The 25,855-nt window shown below is 49.9% G+C and overlaps 1 protein-coding gene across 5 annotated transcripts in view; it reads right to left on the bottom strand.

Annotated features, from left to right (window-relative positions):
• The window catches only part of KCNQ2 (potassium voltage-gated channel subfamily Q member 2), a 164,736-nt gene that overhangs the window by 58,668 nt on the left and 80,213 nt on the right, over positions 1-25,855 (bottom strand). For 4 of the 5 annotated variants that reach the window (XM_075901038.1, XM_075901035.1, XM_075901036.1 and 1 more), the window contains exons 4-8: positions 22,703-22,878; positions 18,977-19,102; positions 8,167-8,277; positions 5,477-5,572; positions 1,474-1,568 (exon numbers count right to left, since the gene is read on the bottom strand). In XM_075901038.1, coding sequence (XP_075757153.1) covers positions 1,474-1,568; positions 5,477-5,572; positions 8,167-8,277; positions 18,977-19,102; positions 22,703-22,878 — 604 coding nt within the window. Of the gene's footprint in view, positions 1-1,148; positions 1,218-1,473; positions 1,569-5,476; positions 5,573-8,166; positions 8,278-18,976; positions 19,103-22,702; positions 22,879-25,855 lie in introns of all 5 variants that reach the window. The other variant, XR_012896482.1, reaches the window with a different exon arrangement.

Raw genomic sequence — 25,855 nt, 5'->3', positions numbered from 1 at the left:
GCTGTACCCCCTGGCAGAAGAGCTACGGAAGATGCCTGGGCATGCAAGCTGGTTGTTAGGGGACACACTTTTCTGCTGCCCTCTCCTAGTCGGAGATGCCAGAGATCTCACTGGGGCAGTAGCAGGCCTGCCTACTGACATCCTTCGCTGTCACTCTGACAGACACGGTTCTCCAAGGCTGCAGAGACAAGTGTGGGTTTCGGGCTCGGAGCACCGTCTCCCTGGGGCAGTCCCTGTCAGAAAGCATCGGCTTGCGGAGAAGGCGGCCATGAAGAGTCTTTCCTGCCACAACCGCCTGACTGCGGGTTTCCCTCCTCCGGCAGGCATTCGCCCGGCCTCAGGAGTTGAGGGGACAGAGCTGGGAAGGCTTGGACTCCCCAGACGGAGAGATGCGTGCGGTTTAATTTCTGACTCGTAAGAGAACTATTACTCTAAATACCAACTTGGTTGCCCTGGGGCCTCGTCTTCTCTACACCCCACTAGCCCCGGTGGACTCAGAGGAGGAGGCAGACCACGTGGAAGATAATCAGCCCTCGAGGCAGCAGTGACCAAAGTGCTGCACCATGGGAGAATGGCAGGAGCCACCAAGGGTGAGAGCAGAAGTCTGCTGAAAGGCAGAAGAACCATTAGAACAGGGCTGGGCAAAATGCGGCCCCGGGGCCGGATCCGGCCCAAATAACAATTTGATCCAGCACCTGGACTGCATCTGGCCGCTTACTATTTATGGCCTGCTGCCCATGCCACTGAATTTCCAGGAGGTGGCTCAGGCAGCAGGATCCTATTTAAATGGCTCACGGTTGCAGTGCTACCCCGGCAGGGTCAGAGCCGTGAGACTTTTAAACAGTCACTGCAACCCGGGGCAGCAGCCAGGCAATACGATAGCGGCAGGGCCAGGAGCTTCGAGTCCTTTGCTGCTTTTTCAATGCAAAGCATCTTGGCTAGGTAATACTGGGGAGGCTAGCTCCTAGCCCCACCTCTTCCAGCCACGGCCCCGCCCCTTCCAGGTGACCCCGGAGCTGGCCTGTGACCACGTAGCAAAACTCATGAATTTTGCAAAAATGATTGCCCACCCCTGCATTAGAATCTGTACAACGACACAATGCAACTCAGCACTCAGATCTGCATGGCAGGGCAACAGACGCGTTTACCTTCTTGCCAAGGCTGCTCTGGAGGAGGTCTTCACACACTGCTGTAGCAACTGTCACAACACAATGCAACTACCAACGGATGCCGAGAAACAAAGGTGAAAACAACAACGCACACAAAAGAAAAGACAATTAATACCATGGACATGAAAATAAAGCAAAAAATACAACACAAAAAAAAGAAACTTAAAATTACACCTGCCCTTGCAAGGTTTTGAAATTAAATTAAAAAAAAATAGTTTTCAATTAACATAACATACGAATGGGCTGGATGGAGTCATGGGCACCACGAAGCAGGAACCTGTAAGGAGGAGTTGAAAGCATGTACCTGTACATGGGAACGGTGACTGTCCGTTCATAGTACTGCCAGGTAGAGTGCAGGTCCGTCCGAGAGAGGCTGGTGGCGTAGAATCTCCAAGCAGCCTGTGGAGAAGGCAACTGTACATGTGAGTGAAAAACAACGAAGCACGATCAGCAGATTCGTCACAGGCCCAAAGCGCTAGCCAGCGGCTGATGCTAAAATTCTCCTCCGGGCTCAGACCAAGGTTTTAAAAAGAGATGACCAGACCTCTTTGCGATTGGATATGAACAGTAATGACTGGTGCTGCCAATCAGTGAACAGTTAAAAATGGCAAATGCATCCCTGGTGCATGGCACCCACCTCTGAAAATGCTGCCCTCGCTTTTTGGCCGGTTACATTTAACACAAAACGGACAAGTCTTAAAAGGTGATGGTGAGAGGCCCTGGTGCCCACAAAGGGGAGCCGTGGGTGTCCCGCACCTCTGAAAATGTGACTTTCCAGCCTCTCAGAGAATGGCATCATGATAGTCAATATCCAGTCAGCTGAGAGGCACATCAAAGTTTTCAAGTTAAAGGAGCACAAGGTGCACCAGCTGTTTAGCCACGTAGCTGAAAGCTTCTCTGCTGCCTAAATCCAAGGATTCAGTCTGTCCACAGATCCACTCTTATGCCTGGTCTACACTAGACCAGCTTACGGTATGCAAAACACGTAGGTGGATTCGGCTTACCTCAAGCTGAGCCATGGCAGCATCTACACTGCAGGAGGTCAACGGGAGCACAAACTCCCGTCAGCTTCCCTTATTTCTCGCAGAATGAGGTGTACCGGACGCTTGCAGGGGCTGCCCTCAGTGTTCGATTGTGGGGTCTACACTAGACCTACAAAATCGAATGCTGGAAGATCAACCTCTGGAGGGTCGATCTTTCCTGTAGTGCAAACATGCTTTTTGGGACTCATGCTGATCTGAAATTGGCGCGTCTGCATCTCCATCGACTCCAACAGCGCTGCTACAGCTGCTACACCTGATTTACGTGACTCTGAGGTCTGAATCAGATCCTCAGATTTGAACCAGTGTTTCTCGCTGGGTTCCTACTCTGCTGGGTTTTATTTATAAAGAACAGGGTCTCTCAGGATGCGTCTACACTGCACCGTTATTTCAAGATAACTAGCATTATTCCGAAATAAGAATGTGAGCATCTACACAGCCATTCCGTTATTTCGAAATAATTTCGAACTAACAGATGGCTTATTCCGAAATCTGTAAACCTCATTCTACGAGGAATAACACCTATTCCGAAAAAGCTATTTCGAAACAAGGCATGTGTAGACTCTCCACTGCTTCTATTTCGAAATATCCCCTGTCCAGGGCCATTCTAAGTGATTCCTCGTGGGGTTCTAAATGGAGATAGCACGTCTACATTAGTGAAGCCTACCTCAGACTGATTTTGAGGCCTCCCAGCAGTGCAGACATGCTATTTCGGAATAACTATTCCGGAATAGCTTATTTTGAAATAAACATGCAGGCTGTATCTACACTGGCATGAATTTCCGGAAATGCTTAAAATGGAATACTATTCCGTTTTCAGTTTTTCCGGAAAAGGAGCGTCTACATTGGCAGGCTGCTTTTCCGGAAAAGCCCTTTTTCCGGAAAAGCATCTGTGGCCAATGTAGACGCGCTTTTCCGGAAAAGAGCCCCGATCGCCATTTTCGTGATCGGGGCTTTTTTCCAGAAAAGACTACTGGGCTGTCTAAACTGGCCCTTTTCCGGAACAGTGTTCCGGAATAAAAACTTATGCCCGAGCGGGAGCAGAATCGTTTTTCCGGAATAACGGCTGATTTTGTACAGTAGAGCATCGTTGCTTTTCCGGAAATTCAAGGGCCAGTGTAGACAGCTCGCAGCTTATTCCGGAAAAGCGGATGATTTTCCGGAATAAGTGGCCCAGTGTAGACACAGCCGCAGTGTAGACATCCTCAGCCTGGAAGACCTCGGAGATGGCTTTGCTGCTCCACGAGCAGACTATTATTTAGACGGCACTAGTGCCTTATGCACAGACATCTGCTTCTATGAAAAAAATACTCCCAATTGCAGCATCATATTCATATACATTTTCTTTCTGCATAAAAGCAAGTGGGGGGAAACAGGATGAATTAATTAATGTGCCTGCATTATGTATTAACTAAATCTGCTTGGATTTTGTGTCTTTTCTCCCCTTCTCCCTCCCACCCCCCCGTCTGGCTGACAGCATCTGCTGTCATCCTGCAAATGATTTCCTGGCATTTATTTTCAGGGCTGCTGTCTAGCACCTTTTGAGCTGCCTCAAAATGCCACCTTCCTTTCTCCTCCTCCGGAGAGTCTCAAAGAACACGGAATCGGAAACAATTAATCTGAGAGGGTTTATTATAAAGGTCCCTCGCCTGTCAGCCAGATGCTGATTCCTTGAGTTCATTTCCGACTGATAACGTTCTTAAAAAGTGTCACTTGCGCTATTTCGTACCTTAGTGGTACTCTTAGGTGTAAGGATAAAGGGTACGTCTGCACTTAAACACTTTGCTGCAAATAAACACCCTGCAGCAGCAACACTCAAGAGCGTGGATTAACTGATTTTGGCTCAGAACAGAGCTAAAAGGAGTAGTGTAGCTCTTTGGGCTCAGGATTGCTGGGTTTCATAGCCCAGACTCCAGCTCGGAACATTTACACTGCTGTTTTTAGCCCTGACCACCCAGAGCTCCTTCAGTTGACGCAAACCCTGAGATTCACTCCCATGAGTCTTTTTTTTGCCATGACGGACACTTGTGTTCCTTCTTAGGAGGCTGGTTAGAATGAGAGTTAGGGTCTGATCCACAGTACAAGGAAGTCAACGGAAAGACATCCATTGACTTGTTTGGGAATTAGACAAGGCACTCAGGTCAGGTCTACACTAGACCTGGAAGGTCGACTTCAGGCACGCAGCTCCAGCGACATATTCTACGTCGCTGGAGCCAGTTTACCTCAAGCTGGGCGTAGCGATGTCCCCACAGATGCTGGCCGGAACTGCCCTCAGCGTTCAATTTACAGGTCTATACTAGACCTGCTAAATCGAACACCAGAAGATTGACCTCTGGAGTACAGACGTGGCCCTAATGAAGAAGACCTATAATGAGAGGAAGGTGCCATTGAAACTCTTTACTTTGCCCTGGCCTGGCTTTCAAACACTCCCCTGAGAAACCGCATCCCTTCCTGGAGGAGGCAAAGTGGGTTTTTTACACTGGTCATTCAGCACTGAAGACACAGGACCAGACCATCAGCTGATCTGACGGGGGGTGGAGAGAAGGTGGCTTTCATGCACCTTTTTGTTCCCCAATTCTGGACTGGCTGGGGGCCAAAAATGGTCCCACAGGGACCACTGCAATGGGTGAAGATTACGCCACGCTCCGGTCACTTCATCCCAGTCATGGCACGGCCCCTCCCTGCCCCCAGCGTGCAGGTCGTGTGGAACCTCGTTGGCAGCTGGACTCGTCAGCTGTCCAATTAGAGGCTCTGGCTGAGGCAGCGGAAAGCAACCAGAGCAGGAACTGAAGATCTGGCCAGTCAAGCCAACTGTGGGATAGGCCAGATGGGGACTGAGTGTGGTAACCACAGCTTAGCCCAGAGCAAACTCATATTCACTTCCTGCCAAACCCTTGGCATGATTTCCAGGCTCCAGGAGGGCAGGGAAAGAGCGAGGTGGAGAGAACAACACAGCACTTCCCTGCACTATGCCTTGCCTGGCCACACAGAAAGTCTCCCACTTCCACAAGCATAACAAGATCTCCCTTATTTAAAGGCAAAGAGTTAATCAGAAGCAATTCTTCTGGAACCCTCCAGACAGACACGACTCCTTGGTATCAGTATATCTGTAGCCAGGAATTGTTTCCAATGTGTAAGTGTAACACCCTCAAACACCCAGCTACCCTGGACCGTCATCGCTGGGCAGGAACATCTGTCAAGACAGAGCAGCTGCGAACATCATGGGAGATCACACAGCGAATCTCTGTCGTCAGGATCCGTGCTAACCTGAATCAAGCCAGCTGCAGGGTTTCGCCTCTTCTCAAAGTGCTTCTGCCGATGCTGTTCTTGAACCTTCAGCGCGAAGCCAGAACCCAAAATGCCCTGGAAGAAAGAACAAGACCATCTGGAGTCATCTATGCATTAGCCTTGTTCTAAAAGGTTGTGTTTGTAATAGCCCTACCCTGACAGCTCTCTCTTAGAATCATAGAACACTAAAACTGAAAGGGACCTCAAGAGATCAAGTCCAGTCCCCTGCCCTCACGGCAGGACCAAGCACCATCTAAATCATCCCCGATAGATGTCTATCCAACCTGCTCTTAAGTATCTCCAGTGATGGAGATTCCACAACCTCCCTAGGCAATTCATTCCAGTGTCTGACCACCCTGACAGTTAGTTTTTCCTAATGTTCAACCTAAACCTCCCTTGCTGCATTGTAAGCCCATTGCTTCTTGTTCTATCCTCAGAAACCAACAAGAACAATTTTTGTCCCTCCTCCTGGTAACACCGTTTTAGATACTTGAAAACTGCTATTATGTCCCCTCTCAGTCTTCTCCTTTCCACACCAAGCAAACCCAATTCTTTCAGTCTTCCCTCCTAGGTCATGTTCTCTAGACCTTTACTCATTTTTGTTGCTCTTCTCAGGCCTTTCTCCAATTTCTCCACATCTTTCTTGAAAGATGCCCAGAACTAGACGTAAGACTCCAATTTTGGAGCCTAATCGACACAGAGTAGAGATTTGTTCTCTTCTCGTTTTCTGTCTCATCAAGAGCATCTTGTACTTCCCCTATCCCTAAGCTAATAAGTTCTACCCGCTATCAGATGCTATGACTGAGTGATATGGAGTCTGGGGGTAAATGTTTTACTTCTCTCAAGTGCTGCAATGAAAGGTTGCAGTTCTGTCAATTATCCCCACCAAGAAAAAAAAAAGCAGTGTTCTGAAATCAACTCCTTACCCTTTGCAACACTGACGGTGGTAGCTTAAGCCAATCATCGCCTTGGCCCAGAAAAGGCAAACAGCACTCGCACTGTGTTGTGACCATTTAGCAGACCAAAATCAAGGCCAAAAGTTTCAGTTATCCACATTTTTTTTATTTCTTTTGCAGCGCACAATACAGAATGTTTATCCTGTCCTCTAACTCCCACCGTGAGCCTTATCCATTCATATCTACAGAAGCCGGTCAGTAAGAAGAGCGGCGTCTCTCTGGTGTTGCTCCTCTATGTTGAGACAAAGAACTTGTGGGGAGCCAGAATGCAGCAATGCGCCGGAGTAGTATGAAACATATTACACTATTGTGGCTTAGCTATTTTTCTGTGATTGTTTCTAGTCTACAGAGACGTAAGCCTGAATGGACTGCAGGATTATATGGTTGTTTTCACGTTCCCTGAAATGCCACGTTTGGTGGCAGGAAATAAACAAAAAAAGACCAAGACCAAGCTTTCAAAAGCACTTTGCCCCTACAACTAGGACCCAGAGAGCTTGGAGTATTTTAATAAAGCCTTGAAGTTAGCAGGAGCTCAGAACTTTTGGAAAATCTGGCCCTGACCGAGGGTCAGAATGGGAGATGAAGTTATTGGAAACTCTGGCTCCAGTTACAGTGAACGCTAATCTCAAGGGCTTCAGTGCAACTAATTATGAAAGCTCTCCCCTATGGGCAAGGGTTCTTCCTTTGAACCCTTCCTCTCTCATAAACAAAGATTAATTCAAAACTCCTTTCATGCATCAGCCTTGGAACAGATCCTTTGCTGGTGTAAACCAATGGAGCGACACTGATTTATGTCCGCTCAGAATCCGGCTCTATGGATCTTATCCATGCAAAAGATGGAGCAGTTCTAATCTTTTAGTGCTCACTTCCATCCATGGGCATGTCAGGCATCCTGCCGCTCTTTGGGTTAAATCAGTGTTGACAGCTCTCATGACTTTACTAGGGAGGTAATATCCCGGTGAATCAGTTCACCGGTTATACCCTCGGTTTAACCAGTTAACCGAGATTCCAGGGGGGAATGCTCCAGCCTGGTTGGAGCAGCCCCCAGCTGGTGGAGCTGCCAGCTCCTGCTCCGCCCCTCCATGCACAGTGCTGCCGCTTCTACCCCTCCCCCATGCATGGGACAGTCAGGTCCCAGCCCCCCCTGGGGCTGGAGCAGCAGGCCACAGGCAGGGGTCTGCTCCAAGCACCTGTTCTCAGGTACCCGCTAAGCATCATCCGTTCACATCCCTGGACTTTACCACAAGTCTCACAACATTTGATGTTTTTCTTATAACTCCCGTTCCTGGATTCATGTGATGATGTGAGGCTCAATTCTTCTTGGGGGGGGGGGGGGGCGCGAAGTTTGTAGCTTTCATGGTTGCAATGGAAAACTCAACGGTGCAAACATTGCACATTAGAAAACCAGAAAGGAAAGCAAAATGGATCCCACAATATATCTTTTTAATCTCATGACTGCATCGAGTGGCCGCAGGGGGCCTGACTCATCAGTTTTGAACACGGGGTGCTGGCAATACTGGGATTTGGCCATTGAGCTGAAATCCTTTCCCTGCAATAAGGAATTGAATGTCTGCAAGGTCAGCAACATCCTCAAAAAAAAAAAATCTGGAGAGAGCCGTACAGGCGAGACGGCAGCCCCGGTGCACGTAATCAGGACTGTCTAGAGAAAAGATTGTGTTCTGCTTTTACAGTTAAGTCTGGGCGCTTACTCACAGCAGGAAGGGCAAAAAAGGAGACCCCGATGAGAGTGAAAGTTGCCGCCAGGAGACGTCCATTCCAGGTCTGCGGATACTTGTCCCCATAGCCGATGGTGGTGAGTGTAATCTGAGGAAAGAAAGAATCAAAGCTGGTTCACTCCAGGGCTTATACTGGAAAGTGAAACAACAGCTGAACGCAATTCTCTCTTCAGCACAATCTCTCCTTCCCCGGTTATTCCTAGTCCAGCTCCCAGGATGCTACCTTTCCATAGGATACGTCTCTATCTTAGTGATCACTAGAAGATTTACCCAGCGACGCTCCTTCACTCGAATAAGATTTGTTTTTCTTCATTTAAATCATTGCTCTGGGGTAGGGCTGGGAAAGAGAGGGTCAGTTTGCAGGATGCCCCAGGGAAAGAAGAAAACCACAGCCCTCTCTCACCGCAGCAGCTTGGGGCCAAGAGAGAAACGCCTCTCTGTGGCTGCTGCAGTTGGTGCAGCCAGTGAAGGGGTGCATGTCTCCCGCCTGGGGGACAGAAAGACCCACAAACAGATATGCAAACAGACAAACTCTCTGAAATATATAGTAGATAGCTGCCCCTTTCTCAATCCTTGCCTCCTGTTGACCAAATGGGGTTATAGCTGTCCCGGTCCACATCTCTGGCCCCTTGCTGCCCCCCTGTGGTCATTCTATAGTATGACTGTTCCTTCTACCAGCTCCCTCCCTTTCCATTTTATGAGAAACAATCAAATTCCAGGCACATCCCATTGTCCTGGCACAACCAAACCTGGATCTTGCTTTAAGTTATAAGAGGAAGCTGCATATCCAATTTGGTAGCTCTTACCATTTAGGAGCAGTTCTTGAACAAACTGACTCACAGACGGACAGACACACATTTCTAAAATATATAGTAACATAAATTAGGGCTATTCCTATAGCTGTACGTATGTTCAGTCGTGTTGGAACCTAGCAGAGACATTTATACAAGGTCTTTTATGTTCTCTATAGCAACCGAGCCACATTGCTGAGTACTTAGCTCACTGATGGCACAGGGCAGTGCAAAGTTCCTCCAACTGCTTTGTCTGTGCAGTAGCACCATGGAAACTGGTTTAGAAGAACTGAAAAACTGGTTGGAAGAACTGGGCCTGTTTAGTCTAGAGAACAGAAGATTCAGTCGAGACACGACAACCGTCTTCCAACATGTAAAATAGAAAACAATTGTTCTCCATGTCCGAGTAGGACAAGAAGTAATCAGCTTTGCAACATGGAAGATATAGATTAGTTATTAGAAATGTATAACTAAGGAGATAGTTAAGCTCTGGACTGGTTATTATCCAATTATGGACTCCCCATCGCTGGAGGTGTTTTAAGAACTGTGATAGGGTCAGGCCAGGGAGCTGCTGCAGAGAAGGGAAAAGGCAGCCCAAAAGGGAAAAAAACCCGTGAGAAGAAGCAGAGAACTGCAGCCCAATTAGATGTAGCTGGGAGGGAGCTGGCTCAGGCAAATTGGGGCCAGCTGACTTCTCGGCTGTCTGAGGGCCTTTAAAAGCCTCAGCAGTTGGAGGCTGGAGGGGAGAGTGAGAGGACAAAAGGAAGGTGGTAGAGAGACAGAGAGGGAGAAATTGGAGAGAACAATTTTGACCAGCATTAGGTAAAGGTAGCTAGGGAGGGAGCCTGTGGGCACCTGGCCGGGCTCCCTACCCAGTGGTGGCAAGGGCCCTCTTCCCCAAGCCACCACTGGGTAGGCCTCCTCCCCTCAGCCCCCGAGTTTGGGGTTTTGCAGTGGGTCTCAATGGCTGAGGCTTTTAAAGGCCCTCAGACAGACAGCAGAGAAGTCAGCTGGCATCTAATTAGGCTGCAGTTCTCTGCTTCTTCTCACAGGGTTTTTCCCTTTTGGGTTGCCTTTTCCCCTCTCTGTAGCAGCTCCCTGGCCTGACCCTGTCACAAACAGGTTAGACAAATATCTGTCATGGGAGACCTAGATATACTCAACCCTGCCTCGGTCATCTAGGTATCCCTAATCCCACGGCCTCTCAAGGTTCCCTTCCAGCCCTGCATTTCTACATTCACTCACAGCAGTGTCACAAATTCTTGGTGCTTATGTCTACACATCCACACTTAGCACAATGGCTGCCGCACGCAAACAGCCAGCTACCATCAACAACTTGGGGTCACAGATCCTCTGCCCAACAGGGGGAAATGGCATCTTGCCGAGGCAATTTCAGAGGTCTTTTGGCCATCTGTCTTGGCACTGGGAGCATCACCTGCCTCAGGCCCTCCCCTAGATCAGTGGATGTTTCATCAGGAACCTCCATATACAACTATCCCCGTGTCACGGTGGGGAAATCTGATGCTCAGAAGGGCAGATTTCATCCTTCCCAGGCAGCAGCTTGATCCTCCCCTACTTTGGGGCTGCCCTAGTGCCATGAATAGGGCACACATCCACAGACATGGGTCTCCCCAGCCATGCCTCCTTCCACCACACTCTGACTCTTCACTCTCTGGACCACACCGAGTCTGTCCCAGAGCCCTTGTGATCGGAGGGAGAGAATCCACAGAACGGTGCAAAGTTTACATCAACTCTAGCGCCCCTTTGGACCAGCTTAGCTTGCCTACGTTTACACAGGGAGTCTGTGACACTGAAACCAGAGCCTTGGATTCTCAGTCCAGTGTGATAACCACTAGGCCATCCTCCTTACATGCTGCGAAGAAGGGTACAAGCTGCTACTGCAGCCCCTCACAACAGGCAGCTTCTCTCATTCGATGGCTGAATACACATCACTGCTTTGGCTTATGCAGGTTAATCCAAAGCGCCTGTGTAGGAGACAAAATGGCTCCTTCTGGTCGGAGAACAATAACACAGTATTCCCCAAACCCACATGAAGCATTTCCGCCGAGGCCCTTTCAAATGAGGCAGGGATATTTCCATGCAGAAAGGTCTGAAACTGTTTATTCCTAACCCTTTCCAGCAGTGCCTATTAAATGGTTTCCCTTCCAATTTTAGAAGAGCACAGTACCCTGAAAGTACAAATTACTGCTGCATAAAATAGCCTGATTCACGAATTTCTCGTCCCACTCTTACTACACTATTCCAAGCAGGGGGCGGGGTCGTGTGCCATGGGAGATTTGCAAAGATACCCAGGAGCACTCGAATGCCGGAGGAGAGACAGGTACAGTCTTGCCCCACAGATCTGGCTGGCAAAGGACGGGGAAACAGGCTGGTGGCATCCAGCTATGGAAAAATCCACCCTGGATAGGGTCACAGAAGGTTGCAACCCTGGCAGTCCGAAGTGGGCGGAGCAAGCCAGGAGAGGGTGGAGCAAACAGGAATGCGCTGACCCAAAACATCTCCCAGGAAGCTTCTGCAAGCAGCACTCCCACATGTCACTCTGAACTTGAACTTGCCCCTCCTCCTCAAGTGCGTTGGGCACAGCTGCCTCGGAGGGTTCAAATAGCATTGGGACTAAGGAAGCCTTAAAACACGCTCATTTTTAAAGGAAGAAAAATATAATCAGTGGCATTTCCTAGACATAAGCACTGCCAGCGCCTTCTCTCAGATGCCATTTAGACCTAGCACTTCGCAAAATGCATCCTAATGGTTGATTTATATTGAAACACACGTGGAAACAGCTTTATTTCATAGTCACTGAGGGTATGTCTAGACTACATGGCTCTGTCGCCAGAGCTGTGTAGATTAGTTTACTAGACAGACCCAAATGAAGCTGCGATTTAAATAATCGCCGCTTCATTTAAATTAAAATGCCTGCCGTGCTGAGCCGATCAGCTGTTTGTTGGCTCAGTGGGCTAGTCTGGACGCTCCGCAGTCGACAGCAAAGGCATTTGTCGACCACCCCGTTATGCCTCGTGGGATGCGGTTTACCGGGGCGGTCAACAAATGCCTTTGATGTCGACCACGGAGCGTCCAGACTAGTGCGCTGAACCGACAAACAGCTGATCGGCTCAGCACGGCAGCCATGTTAATTTAAATGAAGCGGCGATGATTTAAATCGCCGCTTCATTTGGGTCTGTCTAGTAAACTAATCTACATGGCTCTGGCGACAGAGCCATATAGTCTAGACATACCCTGAGATGCTCCTGTACAGATTGTAGTAGGGAGTTAGCTAGGCCAGAGCCACTCCGTTCAGATCCAGAGAAGAACCCAAACAGTTCCCAAAAGCTGGGGGTGAGTCTTGCATTTGGAGTCTGGATTCAGACCTCTGTCCATGCTGTGATTGATTTGTGCTGAAGAAGTACCTACAGGCTAGGACCCCTTTGTGCTAGGTGCTGTAAAAGAGATAGACCCTTGCCCTGAAGCACTCACAGTCGAAGCAATATGTGATCAATTACTCCGCCATCTCAGAAAGTGTTGTTGCAGACGTACAAAGGAAGGGTTGGACTTGGATACAAACTTATTTTCGGTATCTTGTGTCCTATGCCATTCCCCTTCAGTGCCAGAGCCACGGTTCAGCATTTCAGGGTGTGACAAAGTTGGGGTTTTATTCACCTTGCTATGCTGCATGTGATATCCTATAGTGGCCCCATGTGTGTGTACCTCAGTTTCCCGGGTCACTGAACCAATACCTAGATCAGTGGTTCTCAACCTTTTTTTATAAAGTACCCCCTTTTTTTAAAAAAAAATATAAGTACTCCCAGTACCTACAGTTTTCAGACACACACTTTTTCCCCTACCATTGCAACACATTTGTTTAAACAACTTAATTGTAGCCGGACGGGAGCTGACATTTTTGGGTGTAAAAAGTACAAAAATAATAAAGTGCTGTAAAACTTAAAACAAAATTTCAGTTTTCTCCAAATGTCAGGTGTGTTGACATACCCCCCGGACTTCTCTCAAGTACCCCTAAGGGTGCTCGTACCACTGGCTGAGAAACACTGGGCTAAGTAATGATGGGAATTTCCCCCACACACATAATACACAACAGTGGATGTTCTTTGTAACCTGAGATCAGGAGAGGATGCAACCAGGTGACATCTTTTGCCTGGAAAGCAGGACAAAGGCCGGAGGAGGAGACTAGCTGGGGATCTGGGACCAGGCTACTGGGAGTGGCTCAGTTTGGCTGGATTAGGAGGCTAGGGGAGGGCCAGGGCCCCCCCCCTCCCAAAGATGGATTGCACTGACTGCTTCTGGTTTCCATGGTGACAAGTCTGTTCCACGCTATGTCCCAGTCGACTAATAAACCTCCTGTTCTACCCACTGGCTGAGTGTCACATCTGTCTGTGGATGGGGTGCAGGGCCCAGTGACTCCCCCACTCCTTGGTGATGCAAGACCACCCTCAGTGGCCAGAACAAAGTTCAGGTTTGTTCTTACCCAGAGATGGGTCTAAGCTGCAAAATGTGGAACTGGGGTGAAACACTGACCCATTGATTTCAGTGAGGCTAGCGGGTCATCCCCGCATTTCAAACCCTTTGTGGGTGTCTGCTCCCTAACTTCCAGCCCTCAGGGAGTTAAATCCCCATTTAGACCGGACACAGAGAAATGCTGAAGCAGGGTTGGGCGGGACGGCTGGATAAGTCTCTAGGGGCAATACCAAAAGCTGCAAGACCGGTTATTTGGCTGTACAACGCCTCTACATTTTTCAATGGACATTTCCATTGCAATTTTGGATGTCAGTGAAAAAATGGACAGGAAAAATACTGCAAATGCTTCATTGTGTATTATCCCCCATTTTCAAGCAGCTCCGTTAGACCCATAAAGAGCTCCTGGCAGCATTGTGTCTTCAGTATTCTTAGTGATCCCGTAGTACAAGTGCCGCAATGCCCTAGAAAGCCTGAGGCCTTTGAAAAGACTGGTAGGAGGAACATTTTCTGCTATGAAACCTATGAGCTGTTAGCCAGCTAACACTGAGTTGGCTGGAGCATATTTAAGGACTGAGGCGGTCTAGTGCTTGCTTCATACACAATTAGGTTGACTGTGAGCTTTTATTCCTTTCTGCCAGCCCTTTGGAAGAAGCCTGCTGTCTTAGACTATCACTTGTTCAGGGATGGAGCTTGGATGGGGTTCTCCAAAATGCTGAAGGACTTGGACATTGTTTACATGTGTAGGAGACATGCTGGCAGCAGTGAGAAGCCGGACACGTCCCCATGGGGTGCAGTGTGTTGCAACATGCAGCAGTCTATTTGTTTTGAAGGGGAGGAAAGAGTACGAAACGTGGCTTTGAATTTTTCTCATTGTTTTCTAGTTATGTCTAGGGTTGCCAGGTGTCCAGTATTGACCTGGACAGTCCAGTATTTTCGCCTCCTGGCTGGTAAAAAAATTCAGAAAATACCGGACACCTAAAATGTCTGGTATTTTCTGATTTTTTTTTCCCAGCCAACAGGTGAAAATACCAGACACCTGAAAACCCTATGACACACTCGGCAACTGGGTCCAGTCCCCGGCCTTCCCCCCTACCTCAGGCCCCCAACACCTCCAGCCCCCGGACAGCCTTCTTACCTGGCTCCGCAGGGAAGCTGCGTTCTGGCTTGATCAAGAAAACAAAATGGCCCCTGGCAAAAAGCCTAAAGACCAAGGGGAAGCAATGCCTTCCCTGGGTCTTAGTGCTCAACCTCTCCCCTGTTCCTATCCCTATTCTGACTCTGCAAGCACTCTGAAAGGGGCCATGCTTTTTTATTATTTACTTTTTTTTTTTTACTTTGGGGGGGGTCGGTAATTTGGTTAAACCACCTGGCAACCCTAGTTAGGTCAACTACGCTTTGTTTTCCTAACTGTAACACATGCATTTGAAAGCCTGAACTTGAAAGCAATTTAATACCAGCATTCTTCCAAGTGTTGGACCAGCTGATCCCTCCCAAAGCTTGGAGCTGTTAAGACCTGGCATGTGGGTTGGAGGCCCTTCGGTAGGTTTTAACAAGCTTTGCACTGAAGCTGAGACTGGCTCCCAGAAAGTGTTGGAGCAGGAGAACAATAGACAAAGTAGATTAGAACCTCGTTAATTCTCCCTTTGTTTATCTGCTAATCCAATAATTCACACACACACACACACACACACACACACACGAAAACTAAACAGCAGCAATGTCCTCTCTGCACTTGTCAGCAAAGATTTAACGACAGAGAGACTTCGCGACTGAACGCATTCTATTACTAAGACCTCTGTACTTTTACGAAATATACTTCAGTATATTTAATGGTGTACTATGATGGATTATTACAAATAATTAACACCAACAGGCGCTTGTCAAAATACAGGATCCATGTGCATTTAGTAATCCAATACCTCTTTTAGATATGGCTCAACTGTGGTGGTAGAACTGAGTGCATGGTAGGAGGTGATATGGCATTTAGCATCCCAGTGTGAGCTCCTAGAAGCATTGTGTCTTCAGTATTCCCAGTGAAGAGCAGGGGTGGGGAATAATTTTTGGTGGGTGGTCAAAATATGGCTGCACTTTTCTGTGGAGGAGATGTGGGGTCTAGAATAGAGGTTGGGTGCAGAAGGATGCATGAGGTAAGGGACTGGAATGCAGGAGATACTGTGAGGTCTGAGAAGGAGTTTGCGTGAAGGGGGGGTTGTGACCTGGGGCACGGGATTCGGGTTCAGGGTCTGGGAAGGTGTTTGGGAGCAGAAGAGGATTCAGGCCTGGGGGCGGGGTGTAGGAGGGGGTGCAAGGTCTGGGAGGGAGTTGTGTCCTGGGTCACGGAGGGTGCAGAGGGCTTGGATGGTGACCTGGGGGAGGGAGTTGGGGTGCAGGAGGAGCAAGGGTGCCAGAGGCAGGCTCTGGCTTGGAGGCACTTACCTAAGCATTTCCCGGCCAGCAGCCCTGCAGCACCCCCAACACAGACTGGGCTCCCTGCATGCTGCTCCCTTCATGTGGCTCTCAGCTCCGGGAGGGAGGAGAGGCTTGTGCTGCCCCCATCTCCAAGGCCAGTCTTTCATCTCCTATTGACTGGCTGTTTTTGGCCAATAAGAGCTGACAGATTGACTGGAGTCAGTTCCTACTGGCTGGTTGTCTCTGGCCAACAGGAGCTGAGGATTAGGTTGGGGGTGGGGAGATCACACAAAGCTTCCCCTGCCTCCCAGAGTAGAGAGCTATATGGAGCCGCCCTGTACTGCTGCGTGTCTGAGGGTCCCAGCAGGGGAGTCTGCTGGCCGGATCCGGTGGCTTGGCAAGACGCGTCTGGCCCACAAGAGGTACCTTGCCCACCCCTGACCTACAGTGTACAAAGGCTGTACCACCACTGAAAGCCACGGTCCTGAGCCCTATGGACAGGAGCATTTCTTCCATGAAGCCCATGAGATTTTAGACCAGGGTGGGCAAAAGGGGTGGGCAGGCTGGATCCGGCCCGCCAGGCAGGTTGATCCAGCCCACAGAGGCCCTGCCACTCCTCCACCCCCAGGCCAATCAGGGCCTAGAGAGCGCAGAGTTTAGAGTCAACTCTTGTAGGAAGGGGGCAGGGTGGGAGGAGACTTTGTGCGCTCCCCCTCCCCCAATCAGGGCTTGGGGGCGGGAAGGGGGTGGCGAAGACGTGAAGTCTCCTCCCGCCCTGCAAGAGACACAGTGCTTCTAAGCACCACACGCTCCATGCAGGACAGGGGGAAGGGCGGGAGGAGATTTCGTGTGCTTCCCCCTCACCCTCAAGCCCTGATTGAGCTGGGGGTGAGGGGGGAGTGTGCAAAGTCTCCTGCCACAACCGAGGTTCAGAACAACTTGCGGTTCTCTCTGGGGGGGGCTGGGGCAAAGGCTTCATGTGCTCCCCACCCGCAGACCAATCAGGGTCTGCGAGTGGGATGCACGGAAGTGTCCTGGCCCCGCCCCTTCTGCCTGAGGCCTCGCCCCTTCTGAGGCAGCCCGGGGCCACCTCAAACATTTCTGAAGTGGCCCGCAGTCAAAAACTATTGCCCACCCCCATGTTAGATAACTAACACCAATGTGGCTGGAGCCTATTTAAGAACTGCCATTGTCTAGTGCTTGCTACATACATAAGTAGGGCGATTGGGCTTTTATCCCTTTCTGAAGCCTGGAATCGTGGACTGTCAACGGTTCAGGGCTGGCACTTGAGTGGGATTCTCCAAAATGCTGAAGCCCAATGGGGCTTGGGCAGCGAAGTCACTTAGACATTGTCTACGCTTGTTGGGTACACGTGGCTTCACGCTGGCTGCAGTGGGAAGCCAGCATGGGCATGGTCAGGAGGTAGCAGTTTTTGGATGCCGGTAGAATAACGACAGCAGAACTTCCCTACACAGCTCTTGGACGCCCACCTTTGAAGACTAGAGTTGTGTCCAACTCTTATGTGCAGCTGAAGTCAGAAGGCCAGTGAACACCTCCACGTTCTGGCCCACGGTTTGCTGCTTATTCACGGGGAGTCTACGCCAAAGCCCACTGACGCCAATGGGAATTTTTCCATTGGCCAAATTCCATGACTGGGCTGAGTCCCATAGTCAGAAATGAATGAGGTTCCGCTGAACTGCGCTCATTGTAGAGGACCAAACCTGGAAGGCTAAACTACATCCCGGCAAGGCTGCCTACAGAATAACCCCAGTTATTCTGGGGCATAAGGGACCCTTATAAGTGAGGAAAATTAATTGAGGGTTGACACAGAGAAAGGATGACAAGCCCCCTTGAGGCCACAAACCCAGAAGGAACATGGATAATAATACTTAGCACTTTTAGGCAACTGGAAGTGTTCACAAAAATGAGTCATAGTCTCCTCTCTCTTGCCCCCATGTATAATTGGAGAATTAGTTAACTAGTCCAAGCTCCATGATGTTGGAGTGCATCATTATCCCTATTTTACAGGTGAGAGCACTGAGGCACAGAGAAGTTAAGAAACTTGCCCAAGGCCATGAGTTATGCTAATGCAGAATTTTGATCAGAAGGCAGGAGTTCCTGGCTCTTTGCTCAGCTCAAGTCACTAGACCAGTGTTTCTTAAACTTTTTAAGACCGAGGAACACCAAACAATATTTTTTTTTTATGAGGAACACCAAGGATTTTTTGTTGAGGAAAAAGAAAATAGGTTGGGGAGAAGTTATTGAGGTCTAAAAAGGGCCCGGGGAAAGTTATCGAGAAAAACGAAAAAGGTTGCCTGCCCCTTTAAGGGTGGCCATTTTGAATTCTGTTGTTCTCCGTGGCACACCTCCAACTGCTTTGTGGCACACTGGTGTGCCACGGAACACAGTTTCAGAAACACTGCACTAGACAATGCTGCTAGTTTTATATTGCAAGACTAGGCAGTGCAGGGTTAGTCTGAATAGATTTCCACTCCATTCGGTGACTTCCAAATATAGTTGAACACTGTATAGTGTCTGATTCTTCTCCTTTCCTGATTTTGCTCATATTCCATCCCTTCCTTTCCACCCCCTCCCCCCTCCCACATGGTGCTAAGCTTCCTTGAACCCTACATGGCTGACGTCCACAACCAACCCAACCCTCTCCAGACGCACATCTTACGTGGTGACATCTGCGAGGAGCCTCTGAGTGGCACCTCCTACAACCCCCGCTTCATTTTATCATGAGTAACTTCCTATTGGCACAGCTGAACACAGATCCCTTCCGGACCCCATTAAAACTCTCACATCAGCCAGCTGGTGACAAAGTTGCAATGACAAGACCCTTCTTCCCTAGTTCCAGAAGCAGAGGTGCCTCTTCTGTAACTGACCAGAATCTGGCTAATTCATGGAATGAAACAGTGTAGTTTCTCTAAGGGGCATATTTGTGAAAAGTATTTAAATCAAGTAGCCAGCAACCATCTCCTGCTAATGCTAGCTAAACGCTCATCCGTCAATTCCTCACATACGCGATAGAGGAGGGGGGTTAATGGCCGTTTCATTTTAATAACCAGCAGCTGCTGCTTTGTGGAAATTACTCACCAGGCCCCACCAGAGCGCATCTGCATATGTATCGAAGTGCTCGTTTTCTCCTTTCTCGGCCAAGTACACCAGGAAAGAGGCCAGAATGAGGCACAGGAAGCCAATGTACCAAGCAGTGATCAACTCCTGCAAGAGAGTTAAGGAACAGACTTGAAGGTTGTATTTTCATACTATGCATTTCCAACATACGGTAGCTCTGAATGTAGAGCTGGGGTTCAACCCTCAACATCCCCCAAGTCTGTGGTGTTCAGCTCTGGGGCTTGGTTTCAAGATTCTTAGTAGAAGTGTTACAGTTGTGCTTAGTCACTCCAAATAGATCAGGTCCCAGTGTGCTAGCAGCAGTATAAACACAGAAGCAGAGGCAGTCCCTGCCCTGGAGCACTGACGATCTGGGTAGGTAAGACAAGGTGGGACACGGGAAGTATTATTCTCCCAATTTGGAAGATGAGGAACGGAGACTCCAGACATTAAGGCTCAAAGGTATTTAGACGCCCAATTCAAACTGATTTCTAAGTGGCTTTGAGGTTCTGGGCCAGAGAGACTTCCCTGAGGACACATTGAGAGAATGTTAGAGAAGAGAACTGAACCTAGATCTCCTGGGTCACAGTCCAGTGGTCTAAACACATCACTCGCAGAACGGAGGCCACCTACAACGTTTGAATACGAATCTGGATCTTATCCCCAAATTTCAGGGGTGTTTGGATCCCAGGATTGGACTGTGGCCTTACCAGTGCTAGAAACTTTGTAATACTGAACTGGTATGATCAAGCTTCTTAAAAAGCTGGAGCAGACATAACAAGCTGAGTAGCAATAGCCATCTAACCTTATTGGAACCTTCATTATTTCCTACTTGTCTTGGAAAAATGCCGCTACAGGTTGAACCTCTCTGATCCGGGACCGGCAACATCTGTGGTCCAGCAGAACGTTGTTAGGCCAAAGAGCCGCTGGACCAGAGAGCCCCGGCTAAGAGCAGCCGCAGGGCTGCAGCCCAGAGCAGCTGAGTCCCAGCGCAGCACAGCCCCAGGTGCCCTGGAGCAGCTAAGGCTGGCAGCTTTGGGGCAGTGGAGTCCCAGTTGCCCTGGGGCTGGCCAAGGAGCTGGAAGCCCAGTGGCCCGGGGGCAGGCAAGGCTGGCAATTTGCTGACAGATCTTGGGAGAGCCTGGAGTCTGTCAGCAGAAGGGCCGGTCTCCCTTGGTCTGGCAAACTTCCTTCCGGGACAGGTCGGGTCCCAGGAGTGCCGGACCAGGGAGGTCTGGCCTGTACTCAGATAGACATCCGTGTTTGACACAAGAGACCTTGGTCTAGCTCAAACTGTATAAACAACGGCAATTTGGATTTGTATGGCCTGGGCCTCAGGTCACATAGCGTTATGTGAACTAGGGATGCTAAAATGTGTTTAATCGAGTAAACATGTAACCGCTGAAAATTTCAGTAGTTACATGGTTACGTGAAGGGGGGAGAGGAAGGTGGCTCCCCCCGATACAGAGGCAGCAGCGTGGAGGAGGGTGGGGTGTCAGGAGCCGGCTTTTAAGCCAGCTCCCCGTGCATGCCAGGATCCTGCGTGAAACCATGAAGGTTAACCAGTGAGCCCAGGCTCGTCGGTTAACCGCACCCATGGTTACGCTTTCACATCCCGAGTGTGAACACTTCCTTGGGGTTGGATTCAGGTGGGATTTGTAACCCTGAAGTTTTGTGCAAAGGTTCACCCCCAAGTGGAAAACAGCAAGCTTCATTCACCAAAATAGAGCCCAAATTGGTGTTCAGTCTTCTGATGGAACCTGGATGGCGTCTGCAGCACATCAGCAAGCTGCTAGCTTTTGTATTGTCTCTGGTTTCCTTGGAAACACGTTGCAAGGCTCTAGGTTTAATGTGTTACCTGAACAGCGCAGCATCTAATGGTGCAGAATCAGAGGAGGCCACTTAATTTTCCTCTCTTATTTTTCTACATACAGCGCCAGAAAGAGGACATACTTGATCCACCCCTAAGGAAAAGGGCTCAAAAACCAAATCTGGTAAATCAGATACTAAGGTATCTCTTCAGCATATTAAATCACAGATGTAATAGGATGACCCGTGCTCTCCCACTTCCCCAGCCTCAGAACCACAACATGAGTGTTAAGAGTCCTTATTAGTTTGTTGAAGCCCCCTCAATCCACATTTCAGCAAACAGTAGAAGAAATGTAGCATGAACTATTTACGAGAGCATGGCAGAAGTAAATTATGCACCTTTGAATGGTCACATTCTTGGATGAAGTTAATACAGGTGCAGATGAACAAAACAAGGTAGATTAGGGTGGGTATTAATTTTTTATGGGGAGGTATGCCAAGAATTTGGTAAGTGATCAAGGTCCGCACTCCTCCATGGTATTAACGGGCAAAGGACGGGGTCTGGGGTGGAAGTTGAGTGCAGAAAGGAGCTTGGGGTAGGGGATTGGGGTGCAGGAGAAGTTGTAGGGTCTGAGAGGGAGTTTGGGAGAAGGATGGGGGTTGTGACCCAAGTCAGGGACTGGGGACAGGTTCCAGGAGGGGGATGAGTGCAGATGATTCTGACCCAGAGGAGAGGTGTAGGAGGGGTGCGGGGGAAGGGGTTGTGACCTATAGAGCTCTGCACAGATATGAGATTGGTAACCACATCCATAACTTCAAAAATGAGCGGCAGCTATCCGCATCCGTGGCTGCAGATACCTCTGGATATAGAGCAGATCTCCGCAAATTTGCAGGGTTCTAGATACAAAATTTGTACCCACATCCTCATCCACAACTGCAAAAATGAGCAAATGCCAGTGGATATAAAGGGGGTATCTGCGGATTTGCAGGGCTCTAGTGACCTGGGGCAGGAGTGCAGGGGGAGCTGCAGGGGGTTGTGTTGTGACCTAGGGCAGGGGATTGGGATGCAGAGGCTGGGAGGGGATAGGGGTGCAGGAGCGAGGGTGCAAAGGTTTGGGTTGTGACTTGGTGCAGAAGATTGAGGGGGGAGGGGCTAGGGTGCCAGATGCAGGCTCTGGCCAGGAGATGTTTACCTTAGGCAGCTCTCACAGGCAGGCTCCTTGCTGGCTGTGCTCCCATACGCCACTCAAAGCTCTACACTGCAGAACCCACAGCGCAGGGCAGTGGTCGACTCCCTGGGAGCTGCTGCACACCAGAAGCCGGCTTTTAAGCTGGCTCCCAGCACTCACTAGCTCCCACCTGCTGCCCCGCTCCTGGGGAGCCGGCTGCTGTCCCACACTGCTGCCTCAGAGGTAGTAGCACAGGGCAACAACCAGATCCCAGGAGCTAGTGTGCACCTGCGCCGGGAGACCTGATCCCAGCCTGGCTCCTGGCCCCGTTTCCAGCTCCAAGCTCTGCTCCCAGGCAGCTGTCTGCCTCCCTGTGCTGCGGGCTCGGATACAGAACCAACAGCACAGGGTGGCAGCCAGCGCCCCAGGACCAGGACTGGGAGCCGGACTATAACCATTACGGGAACTGGTAAGCTCATGCTTATTGGTTAACCGTTTAAACGGTTACCCTGTTGCATCCTGGTTAATCTACGTGTTAACGATTAGGAGGAGCACATGGTCAGGATGGTGGTATCTGGAAGTGGAGAAGCCTGAGGGGTAAATTTCCACACCTGCAGCCTCTTGGAATTACTGGTTGTATACAAAGCATCTGCAACATCCCCAGCCTGTAATCAGATTTATATTGGCCGCTGCCCAACACGGACAGTCCAGTTCTCCAGGTCTCACTCACCTTGCTGTGGGCATAGACCACAGACCCCAGCAGCTTCCAGGTGCCCCCTCTCCGGTCCATGCGTATCATGCGCAATATCTGCAGGAACCGCAAACTCCGGAGGGCAGAGGTGGCGAAGACATTCCCTTGGGATCCAGCCGCCAGCACAGCGATGGACGCAATCAGCACCATGATGTCTGCAAAGGAGAGGAAGAACTGTGTGGACCTCACACACCGACCATCACCTCCCCTCCATCTTTCCTACCTCTCTGGGCAATGAGACGCCAGGCCGGCACGACTCTAGGGCGAGTCCCTCCCCTCGGACCGGAAAGGACTCTTCACACATCACCTGGGTTCTAACCTTCCCTTATTTCGCTGGGGCAGTTTGGTGAAAAGAAATAACAGTTTGGGCACCTGGACTCTTCGCTACTGACTCCGTCGGTTCAGTGACGTGTGCTTCTTCCTCGTGCTAACCTCTAGACCAGCGTCTTATCCACACAGGCCCCCGAGTCTCATGCACCCCACTGGAATGCTCCATATTGGGCAGCCACATCCCTTAGCTGGCCTCCTGCACCCCTCTCGCCTCCCTCTTCTTTCCTAGCTACTGTGGCAGGGTCAGACCCACTCCTGCGTCCCAGGCCCCTGCTCAGTCCACAAACCCCCAGTCTCACTTGCCCTTTCTAGCATTTGGGCTTCTGCCCCTTGGCTACACGAGCGCTGAGGCAGATGCCCTGCTGAGCCGGGGCTGAGTAACCAGTCCCCCTCAGTCACCGGCTGAGCCCTCAGGCCGCTGGGGGAAGGAAACCCAAACACTCCCTGTCAGAGCCCTTACCTTCCGGTCTATTCTGGCAGTGCTGATGTTCTGTTCTTCCGCTTCTCTATCCTTTTCCTTATCCGCTCTCACTTCCTTCCGCCGCCTCCAAACTCCTCTTCCACGCTCCTCTCCCCTCCCCCACAGGGAAGGTTTTAAAGCCATCCTGTGGCAGCCTGAAGTCAGCTCCCCTGGCCCTTAATTGATTTATACCTGTCCTGTCTCAGCTGCCCCTGATTAGCCAGGGCAGTTGCTGTTTTTTTCAGAGCTGCCTCTCTCCCCTTCCATCAAGCCCTTTAACCCGTCCGGTCACATCCTGTATTCAGGTTACTGCGTTGCATCCTTCTCCCTGCCACCTGCAAAGCTGGGGATACGGTAACAAAGGTTCTGACAGGTATAAAGTGATCACGGGCTGACTGGAATAGGGAGGGAGAGCGAAAGAAACATGGGCCACATGTCTGTCACATCCTATGGTGGAAGTACATGGTCATGCACCATGAATATTAACCCACACAGCATGACTCAGTGCACGGTTGAATCCAATTCACATTCCTCTTCCCCTCACACCTCCTCCACCCAGAGGAAAGTTGCCAAGTTTCCACAGACTGAATTCTGGCTTGATGCACGATGCACCCTTTCTAGCCTGGAATAAGCCTCTCCAAAGAGCATGAGCAGAGGTATCAGGATCTTCTGCAGCTCCATGGAGCAATGTGCTGCTGCTGCCGAGGCCCACCTTGAAACGGATGCTCCCACTCATTCAGGAAAACCTAATGGGTTCTGTTTTGGAAAGGCCTGTTTCAAGGGGATTTTTGGGGGAGTGCTAGAGATGGGCCCAAAGTAAAAGCCTTGGTCTCAATACCCCTGGGCTTTGGGGGAGGGGTCCAAAAACCTTCCCTCAGATCTCTACATGAATTCGGTAAATGCCCGTAGCTTTATAAAGGGCTACCACAAAACTCTGTGATCCACAGCTCTCTCATGTCAAAGAAGGGTCCAGATCCAAACATGGCTTGAGCGCACCTTTAGAAAGCCCCAGGGAAAAAAATACATCCCTTCTCTTCTGGGCCACCTCTGACCCCTCCTCGCCATATTACAAATCACTGCTTTCCACAGAGACGGCCCCTTCCACCACAGGATCTCAAAGAACTTTACAGTCGATAATTAATTAAGGTTTATAACTCCCTTGTGAGACAGACAATTACTGTAGCATCAGTTTCATGGGAAGGCAAACGGAGACACCGAATGACTTGTCAGTGAATCAGGGGCAAAGACAGATACGGAACCCCCAGGTTCTAACGTCTCCACTCACAGGAGACACTGGAGGCCTGATTCTGAGCTACACTTTTATTATTGCATCCTTCTCTCACCCATGTTGGCACACAGGGAAGAAGCCAGTCTCCTCCCTCCCTCTGCTGCTTCCATCTGCTCCACGGTGTTGAGATCAGCAGTTCTGCTTTCCCTGCTAAGATTTCTCTCAGGCGTCCTGGTTCCTCACACCACTTGGTTTTCACTTGTCAGCTTCATGGGGGAGTCTGTGTGTTGGCATCTGGAGTACATGCCCCAGATATGTCCAATGCTTCCTTCTAAGTCTGGTGGAGATCACATGCAGATGGATTATTTCTCAGATATCTTTGTGGATGGCTGTGATGGGGTAGAGTAGGCCCTGAGCCATTCCCTTCCCCCCCCCTCCTCCCGCTGAAGGCCTTGCGGTCCTATCACATCCAGTACCAGAAAGGCAATAGAGAAGTCCTCCAAGCAGGCTAGAGTGGCTGCAGGGGATGCAGCCAATCAAAGGCCAGGAAGCTCATATAAAAGAGAGCTGCAGCAGAGCCAGGGAGTTCCTCTTTGACGCTCAGGGTGTGCAGGCTGGGTGAATGGTTGTCTGAGAGAGCTGCAGTACCATGGACAGCTCACTATGGAGCGCTTAGTGATGACTGCACTATGCTGGGACTGGAGATAAAGCCCTAAGGTAAGAGCAAAGATGCTGCCTCCAGCTCAGCGGGCATCACTCTATTCCAGGGTGGGACCAGAGAGCGGAACACTACAGAGGGCAAAGAGATGCCCTCTGTTAGATGGGTACCCCAGAATGGGGTTGTTGACTTTGACACACAGGCGATACGTGCAACTCGGCCGGAGGGCTGAGTCACCGAAGATCCTCCATACCAGAGAATGCAGGCACATGCACTCAGCTAAGGAGGTGTTCGTGAGAGGTAATTACAATCCCATTACAGTGGCAAAGTCACTTCATCATATGGCCTGAATCTTTCCTAGCCATTTGTTTTCGAAGGCATCTAGGGGTATGTCTAGATTACATGGCTCCGTCGATGTAATCTACCACACGCCACAGTCAACAATGGAAGCCTTTG

The sequence above is a fragment of the Pelodiscus sinensis genome, chromosome 18 (assembly GCF_049634645.1).
Source record: "Pelodiscus sinensis isolate JC-2024 chromosome 18, ASM4963464v1, whole genome shotgun sequence".
Taxonomy (NCBI): Eukaryota; Metazoa; Chordata; order Testudines; family Trionychidae; genus Pelodiscus; species Pelodiscus sinensis.
This window is presented reverse-complemented; position numbering and strand designations above follow the sequence as displayed.